Below are 14479 nucleotides of genomic sequence, written 5' to 3' on the forward strand. Positions count from 1 at the left end.
TCAAATGTAATACTTACTCTGACAATTTCAGACACAGCGACTGTAGGTATAGTGCACTGTGCATGCATGTCATTTTCCAATAAAGGTCCATATTCTGTTTAAGAGTTTGTTTTTATGTTTTCATGTTTCACAGCTAGTCATATTCCTATATAGGTGAGCAATATCACAGTAAAAGTTGAACAAAAAGTTCATATTGAGTAACTTAAATGTTAGATAAATTTTGCAGCTATTTTGGCTATTGTTCCTCTATGAATCAATGTTTTTGATAAAATCTGTTGAATGAATGAATCAAGGATTTGCTTATTACACACACACACACACACACACACACACACACACACACACACACACACACACACACACACACACACACACACACACACACACACACACACACACACACACACACACACACACACACACACACACACACACACACACACACACACACACACACACACACACACAAACAAACAAACAAACAAACAAACAAACAAACAAACAAACAAACAAACAAACAAACAAACACTTGTTGCCTCCTACTGGTATGGCATATCATAACTTGCAGAAAGAGCCACTGAAAAATCTTTACATTAAAGCACACGGAAAGTCTGGTGTAGGTCATGAAGACTGAAAAAATTTGTCTCCTCATTCCTCCCAAAAGGCTCTTTACAGTTTTTTGCAATCACTTTGTTACTGGTTTCAGAACCTTGATGTCAAAACTCTAACCCTTTTCTCAATTGCTTGGATACAATACACATAAAACTTAGATCATTTGTTCATTCAACAAAAATCACCTGTTCAATATGACACAACTTAACATCAAAGTACTACTATTTCAAAAGGCAATTCACACATTACATTTCAAATGAGTGTCTATTAATTTCCTTACAATGATCTAACTATCAATAGATACAACTGCTCAAAATGATAAGTAACTGTTGCATTACTCTTAATGCATAGTTGTATGGAAACAGACAAACAATCTTCCATGTTTAAATCATGAAAGTTTCAAGATAACGAGATTCATTGTCACCAATTAGCGTGGAGCATGAACCAATTAGACTACAATATCCATGGATGTAGCCTAATATTTTATCATAATGCTTCATCAGACACTGTGTCTATGGTCCCAAATACTGTACCACCTTTTCAGACTATTTACAGTATTGACAGTACTGCACTGTATAGATGCAGGCCCTTGTAATTGCTTGTCCAATTCTGCCAAGTTGAGGAACACTGCATTTGATGTTTTACAGTACTGTCTTTTCTCTTCTATTTCATAGCTAATTATTTTTGCTTTGATTCAAATAAACCTATGTTGTGATTGTACTGTAGTGTTTTGCATCAATATATTACAAACTTTGTTCAATGATTCCACTGTGTCTGTAGTATTCTCTCTACTACTGCAGTACTTTTACAGAGATGTATTTACTGTACATGTAGTACCATAATGAAACCTGTATCACCTATTTTGTTCTACAATATTTAATGATTGTACGAACAATCACACAGTGAAACTATCGGTTGCTTGTGTGTGGGTGATCTATAGTTATGTTTCAATGGTATTTCACAGTAAATTAGTTTTTTGAACCAATGATTGTGCAAGTGCAAGATTTCTTTAAAGATGTGAATGCACAATGCAATGTTTTGAAAAATAGAGTTTTGAAAAATGACATCAAGGTTCTGAAAATAGTAGCAAAGTGATTGTAAAAAACTGTAATAGTGCAACCTTTCACAGTTGTCTGTAGAAGTCCTAACTGACACACATAGGCTAAAAAAGAGGCTGTGCATACTGACATTGTGTTTGTGACAGAAGTTCACAGCTTGTAGAGTTTGCCACACAATACTCTTAAGTTGTGCCTCAGGAACCCTGAAGAGAGAAAAAAGGACAAATATTAATATAAAGACTAAGGCTGCTGACCAAGAAACAGACATAAATCAACTATATGGCATTTTCACACCTGGCTCATTTGTTCCGGAACCTGATGCGTTTTCTCCCTTAGTTCGGTTTGTTAATGCATATATGAACACAGCAATTGTGCTCCAAAACCAAAACAATCGCACCAAAATCACCTGACTGAGGTGGTCTCAGCCCAATTGGAAACAAAGATTGGGGCGGTTCAGTTGAGGTGAGAAAGCATTCAGACCCAATGGACCAACAAACCAAGCGGTATCATATTTCATAATGGGAAATGTGTTATATAAAAAATGTAATAATACATTTATATATATAAATTTGAAATAAAATTAAATATATTCAATTTATCAGTAAGAGTTGGGAATGATGGCTACATTCATTTGTGTGTTTGTGTGCATCTCAACAGCTACAGATAAAGCCACAATAAGCTTGCAGAGCGAACTTGTCAATACATCTTGACGGATGACACAGAGGAAATTATGACCAATAAAAGGACAGTTTTACTCACATGTGACTTGCAAAACATTTTGGTACGCTCTGAATTGTTGTCATGTGAAAGCAAACTAATAAGAAATTGCAACATTGTAACAAATTAAGTCCCTGTATCGGAAAAGGAAAATGCAGGTCTGAAAATGCCCTTAGATTTTCCTGATTAAACATTTTTGGCATTCTGTAGTTGGCAGGATCTAACAACAGTTAAATTCTCTTGTTTTCTAAAGATCATTGCAGCTCCCATATATCTGTAGTAACCATGGGCATGTAGTCCCTGGCAACCAGTTCCTTTGTTTTCAAGAGAAGCTAAGGTTACGACTGAAAGGCCTTCTGGGAAAGAGAGAGAATGCTGGGCAGCCACAGCCTTTGTGGCCTGACCAGCTAAAGAGCTTTGAAAAACAAGACTGTTGACGAAAAAACGTTAGGTCAGATCAGGAATCGATTACTTTATGAAAAGTGGGCATTTCAGTTCGTGAGAGAGGAGAAGTTGAAAGGAAAGTTGATTCTAGGGTGGGACAAGTTATTATGAATGCAATATTACAAAGGCAAACATTTTTGCAATGAGAATATAATCATAATAGGGACAGTTCTAATTTCATGTTGATTTTAGAGATAACAGTATAAACATATGAAATTGTATAACCGTATATTCAATTTGGTTGATTTTATTGCGTTGGTCATTGAATATGGGAGTGAAAAGTAATGGTAAGAAAAAGGAAAGAAAAGTTCAAAAGAAGAAGAAAAACACAAGATAATCTTCTATAGGGGCCAAATATCTTAAACCATAATTATTGAAGTTGCTTTATTTTCCTGTCATTTTTAAGATTTGGATTAGTTTTTAATGAGGAGAATATGACTGACCCTCTGGGGTGCTTGTCCAGTTCATTTAGAACAGTTTGCTCACAGAACTCAAAGACCAGATGAAGGCGTCTCTTTCTCCTGAAGACCTCAAGCAAATTCACCAAATTCACATGCTTCAACTGCTATATGGATAAAAATGGAAATGTTTATGTATAATTGTGCAAATGTTTGGGGATTTGTATGCATACAGTCTCTATATCTACCATCTACTGTACCTTCAGCATGCGGATTTCTCTCAATGCGATCTTCTTGATAACTGGGTCATCTTCAGACTCTACAAATTTTTTAATGGCCACTATCTGACCTGTGTCCCTGTGTCTGCATTTGAACACAACTCCATACGAGCCCTCGCCGATCTTAGCCAGTTTCTCATACTTATCCATCTCACAGAGATTATGAAGGGCTACATACTGCAAACAAACAAACAAACAAACAAACACACAAAGTCATATGGTGTGAAACAATATAAATGACAGAATTTAAATTTCTGGGAGAAACACTATGGGCCCTATATTAACGATCTGAAACGCAAGTATCATACACTAAACGCAAGTAACTATGTGGGCGGATCTCGACGCAAATCTAAAATGGGTTGGTCTGAAGTAGCTACATTACTCATAGCTGTGGTTTGGGCGTAACGTGAAATAAACCAACCAGAGCGACATCTGACATTCCCTTTAAGAGCAGGCCCGCTTGTTCCATGGCGGATTGCTATTATAACGGCGGATTTGCCAGGCGCACGCCAGGAGCGGTTCACAGCCGAGGAGACCGACGTTCTCATCAGGGCCGTAAAAGACAGAGGAGTGACATTGTATGGGGATGGGAGAAACCCACCCAAATTACCTTCGGTTAAACAGGCGTCTTATAATTTGGGTAAACGTGTAAGCTAGATTTATGCCTAATTTTTCACATCTTCATGGACACTACAATGATTTCCCTTGTGTGGTAATATATTTCCTTGTAATTATGTATGGTTTGCAAAAATGGGAACTGCTGCGTCTGTTTAGATGAGAGAAGCAAAGTGTATGCGCGTTGTGCACACGCTACATTATGGCCAAGCATGCGCCTTTAAAATAGCATCTGAATAATGCGCCACTGACTTTAGACTAGGTTTTTCCTGGTCTGTGGCGGAATTGTTTTCTGAAACTGCAAAATAGCACCAGGGAACGTTTGCGCCGGAACACGCCTCCTCTTTACGCTGAACCGCCCCTGCTGTCTCGCTGAATGCAAGTTCATTCCCTCATTTACCGAAGTGCGTCTGTGGAGGGAAAAGTCCGCTGTGCGTCGGGTGCAAAATAGGAATGATACATGCATCGGTCTACAAAGTCAATTCCGCTGGGTGCAAGATGGGGCCCATCATGTCCAAAAGTATGGACACCTGTACAACACCTCCACATATGGACTATTAATTTTAAAACCATGATAATTTATACAGGTTGGTCCACCCTTTGCTATAATAACAGCTCCATTCTTTTGGAAATAAAGACTGATTTGCTCCCATTCAGACAAAAGAGGATCAGAAAGGTCAGATAATACAATGGAACCGCTCACAGGCAGCACTGCAATTCATTCCAAAGGGGTTTGTACAAGCCTGTCAAGTTCTTCCACACTAAACACAGTAAACCATTTCTATATGAACCTCAATCTGCTGCCTCAAACTTGGAAGCACAAAATTCTCTAGAATATAATTCTGTGGTGCAGATTTGTTTTCACTGACCCTGCTGAAGGTAAACTTGTGAATTAGAATGGAGTAGGGAGTGAGCGGGGCTAGTTGTAACACACATGGTTTAAAAGCTTCCACACATGCCAGCATGATAAATCTTAGTGTATATACTAGTTGCCATATCAACACTATATAGTGATAAAATTGTGCCAAAATCTTTGGAAGATATCACTAAACATTTATTTAACCGTAGCTAAAGTAAATTTCTAACTGAAGTTAATTTTTTCATCTCAGTTTTTAGTGTTTATATACAATGAGACAAATCTGTTATTATTTTAATCTCCAATTTGTTATTTAGCAGTTTAGATAGTTCTTTACTCCTTATCTAACCAACTTTTAAATCCCAGCTGCGCAGGTGGGGCATGTTGTAACCTATGGTTGTAACACTGCGTTACAATGTGCCCCAATTAGAACTATGCTATTCTAGGATGTTAGTGATATAATTCACATTAACAACTTTTATGAATTCTATTGAGAAACCATGAGAAAGAGGTGAATAAAGACCCGAGAATCAATGTTCAGAAATGATTAATTATTATGTTTGAACTATGCTGTATAGTTGTTTTTTGTAGAGTGTTTTTTATTTATTTATCAAACTCAAAAATTTGTTTAATTTTAATTATTAAAAAAATCCATTATTTTATATTAAAAAGTTAATAATTGCATTTAATTGACTAAATATTTTAGTTTGTCTTGTAATTTTTTTTAGGTCAGATAACATTTTAAGCTGTCATATGGTCATGTGTCAAATCATGTGGGAAATTAATGTAGGAAAATGTATATTCTGAACCCTAAGTAGAGAAACAAACTGAGAAAGTCAAAAAGTGTTAGGTTGTGCCCCGCTCTCCCCTATCCACATAAGTTTGCACGCGTTTATTTTTTGCTGATGTATAACCTGATATCCAATCTTTTTTTTCTTGAATAAAACAGTTAATTTAGATATTATCTGACAAAACAGTACAGCGTATGCTAATATGATCAATTACAATAGTAATAAAATGACATCGAGTATTTCCAAAACTATTCAAATAACACAAATAAAGCACATGTTGGCCATTAGTAGGACTATTACCTATTTTAAAGCAACTTTAGTTGCGTTTGCATATTTATATACACTGTAATGTTGTCATCCAGTGGGCATTGGGGGAAAAAAAACGTTTTTTTTTTTCGTCTTCTGTCTATTTAATGAATACCAAATTAAATATTTATGAGAAGGATTTTTAAATAAAAACATGCTGCTAAAATCGCAATATGACTGATATATCTAATTCAAATAAGCTAAAATGTAAATGTGATTTAAAAGCACAATCTACGTTGCTTGGTCACCTTACCTTACCTGAGGAATGACTCGTATAAATTACAAAGCTTTTCTCTTCTCCTCCTCGTTGAGGAATAACAGTTCTTCCTCTTTGACTCTGAACATCATTTCAATGTTTAATACAGTCGCAGGTTTTCTTCATGAGCTAAAAACACGTAGTTCTTTTAGTTTAGTGCCTGCACTTTCCTGAGGCATTGTCTTCGAGAAAGCTCCATCCTAGTAGACAAAAGCATTCATTCCTCTAGATCAGTGACAATTTATGGAAATGTCACCGGAGAGTCGTCGATTTGTCCACTCATTTGAGCCCTTTTAGAAGTGTTCTTACGCACAGACGACGCGATGACAGTAACAAGAACTGTTGGCTGCACCTCAATGTCTCTCATCCACGGCACATACCTGTAGCTAGCGGCTGTGAGCTCAGTGAGCAGGTGTAAGTGATCACTGACAGCAACACAACCCTTCCTCTCCGTGAGGCTCGTATATGGTTTATGTGGACGCTGATTGTGCACTGGGGCTCTATAATAGCTCTATAACGTTACATTACACTTATTTACATTTCTTGTGTCCTCTATCATGGATTAAAGTCAAACTGGGGTTCAAGGCCACAAGGGGGTGTTAGAGGTCCACGGAAAATTTTATGAGGAAAAAATATATTTAGGGGCCAAGCCCTAAAAAAGGGCGTAACTAAGCCCCTATTGTATCCGTTAGTTTACCTAATATAAAGTTTGACATCTTTATAATATCACAATTATTATTTTTTTGCACACCATATAACAGTCTATTGGTGCATTCTTCCAATGCATACATTTATTGTGTGTGGATTTGTTGTGTGCATTTCTATACTGATGTGTGCCTGTGTGGTTCTGTTTCAACTGTTGATGTAAATCCTTCTAATCCATGTCAACTTTTCTGTTATAGGATGAGATCTCTCAATTAGAGAGCTGTAATTCCATTTTTACCAGTAACAGTTTCAAATAGAGGGCTCTCTAATTCCAACAGAAACCATTTAATTAAAGAGCTCTTTACAAATACATAGGTTAAAGGTCTTTTTTCCTTTTTTTAAAGACAAATTCTAGGGGTTAATACGGTTGAAGAAATGATCAGAAGGACTATAGCTACTTTCATACTTTCATGAGCACAATGGAAATAATCACACACAGTGTTCTGATTCACAGTCCAGTTTGAGTTTGTGGGATCAAAAGTGCATGCTGGTGCCAGCCTAGCGATCTCTCTGTTTTGGAGCCTGGTTTCCTTGGCTTCAGTTTGTGAGAAAGATCACAGGTCAGTGTTGGCTGTACCCACAAACACAAATGGTGTTGGACAGAGTTAGACCTTGTCCTACAGTAACCTGATGTAACATTACACTGAAAAAAATGATACTTTGGATTAACTTAAAAAAATTGATGTAATTTGTTACAGCTAATTTTTTAAGATTTTCTCAAATTGTATTTATGATTTAGTTAAAACCATAAATTTTGATTAATGTCAAACCAAAATTTTAAGTTTTACCTTTACCCAAAGTACACAGCAAAAACTCCAGTGTTAAATTAACACTCAAGAGTGTTAAAGTTAATGAGATAATTAAGTGATTAATTTAGTGATGATTGAGCATTATTGAAGACACCTGATGTTAACAAGCAGAATCACTGAAGGAGAAAATCACTAATTGTAAGTTACCATTAGGGAGAATAGTGTTTGCTTTAGTTGGGCTCTTCACCCTTATATGTTTACTTTAAATTTTGTTTGTCTGCTGTTATTGATTTATAACAGTCAGATGAACAAAGAAAAGTGTGGTGTTGGTTATGTTTTGACATAATCATGCTGTGATCTGAAGAATGAAACTTATTGAGATAGTTTGGTTTAACTTGTCAATTATATCAGCTCTGTAATTCTACAGCATATGATTTTCAGAATTTTTCATATAATCCATAATATTTAATAAACATTTTTCTAATCAAAAGACTTTCGAATTAATTTATTTAAAAACACAGACATCAATAATCAGCCTGTGAATCTCAACAATGGTGACAATAATAAAGCATGTTGCAGCGGCTGCCACCAATCACAACTCATTAATGGCTCCCATCATGCATTGCGGTATGAATAAATTATGATCTGAATTGTCTATGTAATTTCCTTTTCCTAATTGAATATTTTGCTTGTCACCATTGTTGAGATGCATAGACTGAAACTTGACGTCTGCGTGTGCCTAAAAGAAAGATTTTTTTTTTTCCCAAAACAACTTTTAAGAAATCCTTTATATTATATCAACAATTCTGGGTATTTATGCAGAATCACAGTTATTCTGTAATAAACAACATAAACCTATGTCAGAAATAAGGATCTTAATGAGTTCAGTGATCAAGTTCAAATGATGATTGTCATAATATAACCAACACCATCAGATCACTTTTTTTTTTCTTTGTTCATCTGGCAGTTATAATTCAGATATAACAGCCAAACAAATATTAAAGTAAACATATAATGGTCTAGAGCCCAACTAAAGCAAACACACATCACCATAATGGTAACTTACAATTTGTGATTTTCTCCTTCAGTGATTCTGCTTGTTAACATCAGGTGTCTTCAATAATAGTCAATCATCACTCAATTAATCACTTAATTATCTCATTAACTTTAACACTCTTGAGTGTTAATTTAACACTGGAGTTTTTGCTGTGTACTTTGGGTAAAGGTAAAACGTTGAGTTGGAAAAAATTAAAATTTTGGTTTGACATTAATCAAAATTTATGGTTTTAACTAAATCATAAATACAATTTGAGAAAAACTAAAAAAATTAGCTGTAACAAATTACATCAATTTTTTTAAGTTAATCCAAAGTATCATTTTAGAGGGTGTAACACTTACTTTGAGGCAAAGTGAAAACAGAAGGTATAAACTGAAAATCACAATTTTCCATTGGACCAATGCAAATATATACTTTGAATGAATTGCACTGATGTTTCACTTTTTTCAGTGTACATTTAGATATTTGATATAGAGAAACCATAGTGTGGGGTTTTAGGAAATTGTGAATTTCTGGAAAGAGAAACAAACTTTCTTTCTAAGAAAGAATACAGAGTATTTTGTAGTAAAACTAATATTTTTTTCTGTGGTTAAAACACTTAATCCTATTCCAACATGCCGAGATGCATACAAGTACGGTAATACTAGTGTGACTTCCTGAGTAGTAAACACTAGGATATAACTCTGGTGCTTTCAAAGATGTTTTGAGCAGTCTGATGTGGTGTGGCTATCTGTTTATCTGACCAGTCGAAGACACGGTAAGTGTTCATTCTTTTTTATAGTTTTTCATTTGGTGGCAGGCCAGTATAAATAGTAGTAATAGGTATTTGAAATTGCATGAATTTACTGTCAAGACTTGAAATCAGCAGATTATTTAACTGCTCTTCAGGTCCACAAGGGGGTGCCAGACACAGATGAAAATGGATACTGTCAAAACATATTGAAGCTGCTTTATTTTATGAGAAATAGTCTCTTTATACCTATGGCTTTATACCTTCCCAAAACTCAGAAAACAACATATGTGAATCTGTTTCATTTTCTGACATTTAAAGCAAATCAAAGAAAATCCAAATGAAAACCGTGCTAAAGTTTTACTAATGTTATTGCTTTATGGAAATGCATGATGGAATTATTTTCCAGCAAAGTATACTATACTGTAGATTCCCTTTAATCAAGCAGTGAGATTATCTGAGAACATGCAAATAACTGGTTTTTAGAGAGTGTTGTGCAGGTTGAATAATTAAAATAAACAATTCTGTTAATGTGCAAGCTGCTTAAGCTCTTTCAGCACAGAGAGGACATTGTTATTAAAGAAAAAATCGTGATGCTCCTAAAAAATTTCTAATGCTCAAGCCAGCCAAATGTGGATTTGGATCACATGTGTCTAATATTTCAACTTCACATCTATTTAATGACAATCAAGAGGCCAGAAAATAAACAGCAAAGTGAACATCAGCTCACCGCATTACATAAATGTGGCCTTCATAACAGTGTTCTGTTGTGCAGCTGGTCGGGGTTCAGGTTGGGAGTGTGTTTGTATAATAGAGAGCATTCCAGTGTGCCTGTCATCATCTTACCTTGGCACTCATTTAATAAGGTGTGTGGTTAGTTTGGCCAGACATTAGTGTCATGCCCATGTTATTTAACTGTCTGTCCTTTCACTGTGTATTTTTGTGTAGCCTATGTGTGTTCCCCAAAAGCTGCAAAGGGCTTCCTGGCCAGTATAAGAGAAGTGCTGTGTGAGGAGCAGATTTCAGAGAGTCTGTTAGCCTCATTTCCTGGGCGGAGAGTTCTCGGCTCTATAGTGAAGCAACGGCAACCCGAAAACAGAGTGAGTGAGCATGAGTGGGAGAGAGAAGTTATTGGAACGTAAAGCTCTCACAATTAATTTTGTCACCAGCAAGCTCTGACAAGCGAAGAGAGGGAGTGTGTTAAAAGAGGGAGCTGATCAAAAGAGTGCTGTACGAGAGAGAAGGAGTGTCTGAAGAACTTTTTTACTGAAGCCAAAAGACATTAAAGTGGACAAACAGAAGAAAAGAAGGTCGAGAAGAGAAGGAACATTTGCACTACATTTACTGCTGTCACTGCTGCGGTTCACGTGCTTTTACTGCCTGGGCACTCATGGACGGTTCATTTGTTTAGCTCTTTTTGTTTACTCCATCTGTCACTCGAAGCTCGTGGGTTGGACGTGGTTAGTTTGATTTTCCTGACATCATCAGAGCCAAAACGTCAGGGTATTTTCCAAGAGGATCTGTTTTCCTTTCATTTCCTCTCAGTGAAATGAGATGTATATGAGAGCAGTGTGTTTGGTTAGCCATGTAAATGAATCTTTCCACTCGCCTTTGTAGTGGGAAAATCTTGTTTGGAGAGAAAACGTGGTTGTAGTCTTTAAAGAGCCATGTTAAACATCTAAAAAACACTGTTACTTATTTTTACTGATGGATTGTGAAGCCTTTGCTCTGCATAGAGTTATTAAACTTGCTTAAACTTCTTTACTATGTTTTGAATGGTTTACAGCCAGAGCTCTAAAAGCAGCTTTTTTCCTAACATGATGTTTGCATGTTAAATTAAGTATTACTGTTATCTGATTATCTGGATGCTTCCGAAAAATCAATCTAAGATTTCTTAAGTGGACACAGCCCTTTGTCTTGTTACGAATGCAGGATGCAACAAGATGAGGTTGTCTGGTTTAGTGAAATAGTTAAGCAAGACTTATTTAGAGGTTTTTGTGTGAGATGACAAAACATCAAGTAAAGCATCAAGACCAGAGAAGCTTGGAGGGCTAAAAATAAAACTGAGTAAAGAGGAAAGTTAGTGAGAAAACAAGGTTACAGACGTGCCATTATATCCGGACCTCTTCATGTTTTCACAGCGGGAAACTAGAGGAGAGACTAGAGGAGAGAAAAATAGTCAGTCCAGACACATGGATTTGAACAAGCATTTCTGTGTTGCACTGCTATAGCAGTGAGTCTGTGATAAAGTTGTGCCGAAAGGAAAAAACTTTTCTGTTTATGTGTGTATATGTTTTCTTTGTTTTTACAGATTTATGCTTACATTATGTTCATTGTGTAGCCTACTAATTGCATGGTCTTTGTGTGTCTCTAAGTTTGTTTATATGGGAGAGCGGTTGCTCCAGTTGGCTAAACTGCACTGTGCTGTCTGGATGGAGCTCTGAAACAGGTGATGTGTCAGGAATTTCCCATATTAGACAGACATCAGCTGTTCTGTTGGCTATTATTCAAGGTGCTTTCCAGAATCATCATCAGGTAGCATCACCTCCATAACCTGCAACACTACTGTGTTTGTTTGATCCAAAGGCTCTACGTCAATTACAGATTCTTGGTGAGCCTCTCTCCTTACTTAAAACTGTTCCAATAGACAGTTTGGGCACAGATTTGGCACCATGAGGTTCGTTTGCTTGGTACTGACGGCCCTGTGCATGGTGGCTGGAACGGGTGGTATGTCCACCTGCAAGACTCTGGACCTGGAGGTGGTGAAGAAGAAACGCATAGAGGCTATCCGTGGTCAGATCCTCAGCAAACTACGCATGGCCAAAGAGCCAGAATCTGAGATAGACGATGATGGACAGAAGATCCCAGATTCCTTGCTTTCTTTGTACAACAGCACTGTTGAACTGAGCGAAGAAATGAAGCTGAACACTGTCCCTCTGCAGGCTGAAGATGAGGACTACTTTGGCAAAGAGGTGCACAAGTTCGTCATCAGGCAAGGTAAGAACTTGGAGGTGTCCTCTTTCTGACTTCTTTAAAGTATAATCTAAAATCATGTCCTATTCATTAATGACAGTGTTGAATGGTGATTTTTTTTTTTTTTTTTGTTGCACAATAATCACGGTCTAACTGTATAATTACTACATAATGACTGTCCACAACAGTATAATCTATTTCCCTTGCAACCGATTTTTGGTATCTCATGTCTCTTGTTTCTTGTATCTGTGCTCAGTTTCTTTTCACATACTAAAATAAGTTAAAGTTGCAGTCCATTATTTTTTTTTTAGTTCAAAATTTCCAAAATGTATATAATAAGCGAGTACATCATGAATCCATTTTTCAAACCATGTTTTTGTCTTATCCTGAATCACTACGGTTCACCTATAATAAGTGTTTATATTGGGACTATTTTAGACTGGTTCGGGTTGTACCACTGCGGAATAGCCCAGTACCTGCGTCACTCGTCATAGACATAAACAAAGAGAAGTAGCTCCAGCTACATTGCTCATCCTCAAGACGAATGCAGTTCTGTTTATTAACTGTTAGAGTGCCAAATGTTACGGACTGCAGCTTTAAACTCACACTAATATAAAATGTCTATTTATTTACTTAAAACAAAAACATTCTTTATACCAGACCTGTACAGTGTATGTAAACACTCACAAAAAATGGTTTCATCATGCAGTTGTAACTTTTAACTTTAATGTGCCATTTCTGTTATTTGACCCTTGATGTAACTTAGTGGTATTAAATCGTATTTTTGAAAACAAGCAATTAAGTTAATTAAGAAGTCACTAAATGAAGCACTTTTAGGCACCAGATAATTTTTTACCAGATTCGAGTACCAATCTTTACCAAGAAATTCTATTAAAAAATCCCCCCCAAAAAATCAAGCAGTTACACTGACATGGTTTGGGACAACAATTAAGTGTTTTGTACAGTCAATTATAGGCTACTTGCAGCATTCAACCAAATTAAATGATTGTTTATTGCTTATGAATTTCCAATATTTACTTTATCAGGGGTTTTCAAACTTTTTACTGGCAAGGAGCCTTAAACAATCCCCTTGTGACATCAATTCTGTATTAGGCTAATAATATAATAAAATGTGGGCCAAATAAAATATAATTTTAGAGAAGTATTTAAAGTGATATATCAGTTTACATGCTTCATTTTGTTTTATTATATTATTATAATATGAAAACAAATGGAAGCATTTAAATAGACCTGATATCTAAATATTTCCAAGAAAAGTGAATATGTGAGCTCTCTTTTATAGTAATCTAAACATCCCTGAAACCCCCGCTACACCTGTGGTGGATGTGTAATTATACAATGTGCATTTGTTACCGTTCTGTGCCCGTCACTTATTTCCAGTTTCCACCACTTAATCAAACCAATCTGCTTTAAAACATGATGAAGTTTTTTTATCACATGTCTTTCGCATTTTTCCTCAGACTATGTGTGGTATTTTAGCCTGTGAATCTCAACAATGGTGACAATTATAAAGCATGTTGCAGTGCATTCTGGGTGCCACCAATCAAAACTCATTCATGGCTCCCATCATGTATTGCTGCATGAATAAATAATGAGCTTATGATCAGAGGTGATCTGTTTGTCACCATTGCTGAGATTCATACGCTAATTATTGATGTCTGTGTGCCTACATAAAAACGTTTTTTGATTTTTGATTTGATCAGTTGGATTTCATTGTAAAAGTAAAAAATATTATGCTGTACAAGGACAGTGCTGCTATAATTAATAAAGTAAACCTAACTCAGAAATTGGGCTCTATATGAGTTCAGGTCAAATGATTGTGAAATAATTGTTACGTTAAAACACAACCAATACCATCAGATCACCTTTTGTATTTGTTCGTCTGGCTGTTATAACTACAGAACCATAACTAG

At 36.1% G+C, this 14479-nt stretch overlaps 2 protein-coding genes across 6 annotated transcripts in view; one reads left to right on the plus strand and one right to left on the minus strand.

The window, feature by feature from the left end:
• The window catches only part of LOC311297483 (cyclin-dependent kinase-like 1), a gene marked incomplete at its 3' end in the record, with an annotated part of 60582 nt that extends 53988 nt beyond the window's left edge, over positions 1–6594 (minus strand). Inside the window, exons 1-4 of the mRNA XM_084419787.1 lie at positions 6329–6594; positions 3490–3684; positions 3275–3396; positions 1801–1873 (exon numbers count right to left, since the gene is read on the minus strand). Coding sequence (XP_084275913.1) covers positions 1801–1873; positions 3275–3396; positions 3490–3657 — 363 coding nt within the window. The 5' untranslated portion in view covers positions 3658–3684; positions 6329–6594. The remainder of the gene's footprint in view (positions 1–1800; positions 1874–3274; positions 3397–3489; positions 3685–6328) is intronic.
• Positions 6595–10644: 4050 nt separating this feature from the next.
• tgfb1a (transforming growth factor, beta 1a) overlaps positions 10645–14479 on the plus strand; it is a 30223-nt gene continuing 26388 nt past the window's right edge. Inside the window, exons 1-3 of one of the 5 annotated variants that reach the window (XM_084419792.1) lie at positions 10645–10882; positions 11948–12021; positions 12159–12569. In XM_084419792.1, coding sequence (XP_084275918.1) covers positions 12245–12569 — 325 coding nt within the window. In that variant the 5' untranslated portion in view covers positions 10645–10882; positions 11948–12021; positions 12159–12244. Of the gene's footprint in view, positions 12570–14479 lie in introns of all 5 variants that reach the window. The other 4 variants (XM_084419791.1, XM_084419790.1, XM_084419789.1 and 1 more) reach the window with 4 other exon arrangements.

This window comes from Rutilus rutilus, assembly GCF_951802725.1.
Source record: "Rutilus rutilus genome assembly, chromosome: 9".
Taxonomy (NCBI): domain Eukaryota; kingdom Metazoa; phylum Chordata; class Actinopteri; order Cypriniformes; family Leuciscidae; genus Rutilus; species Rutilus rutilus.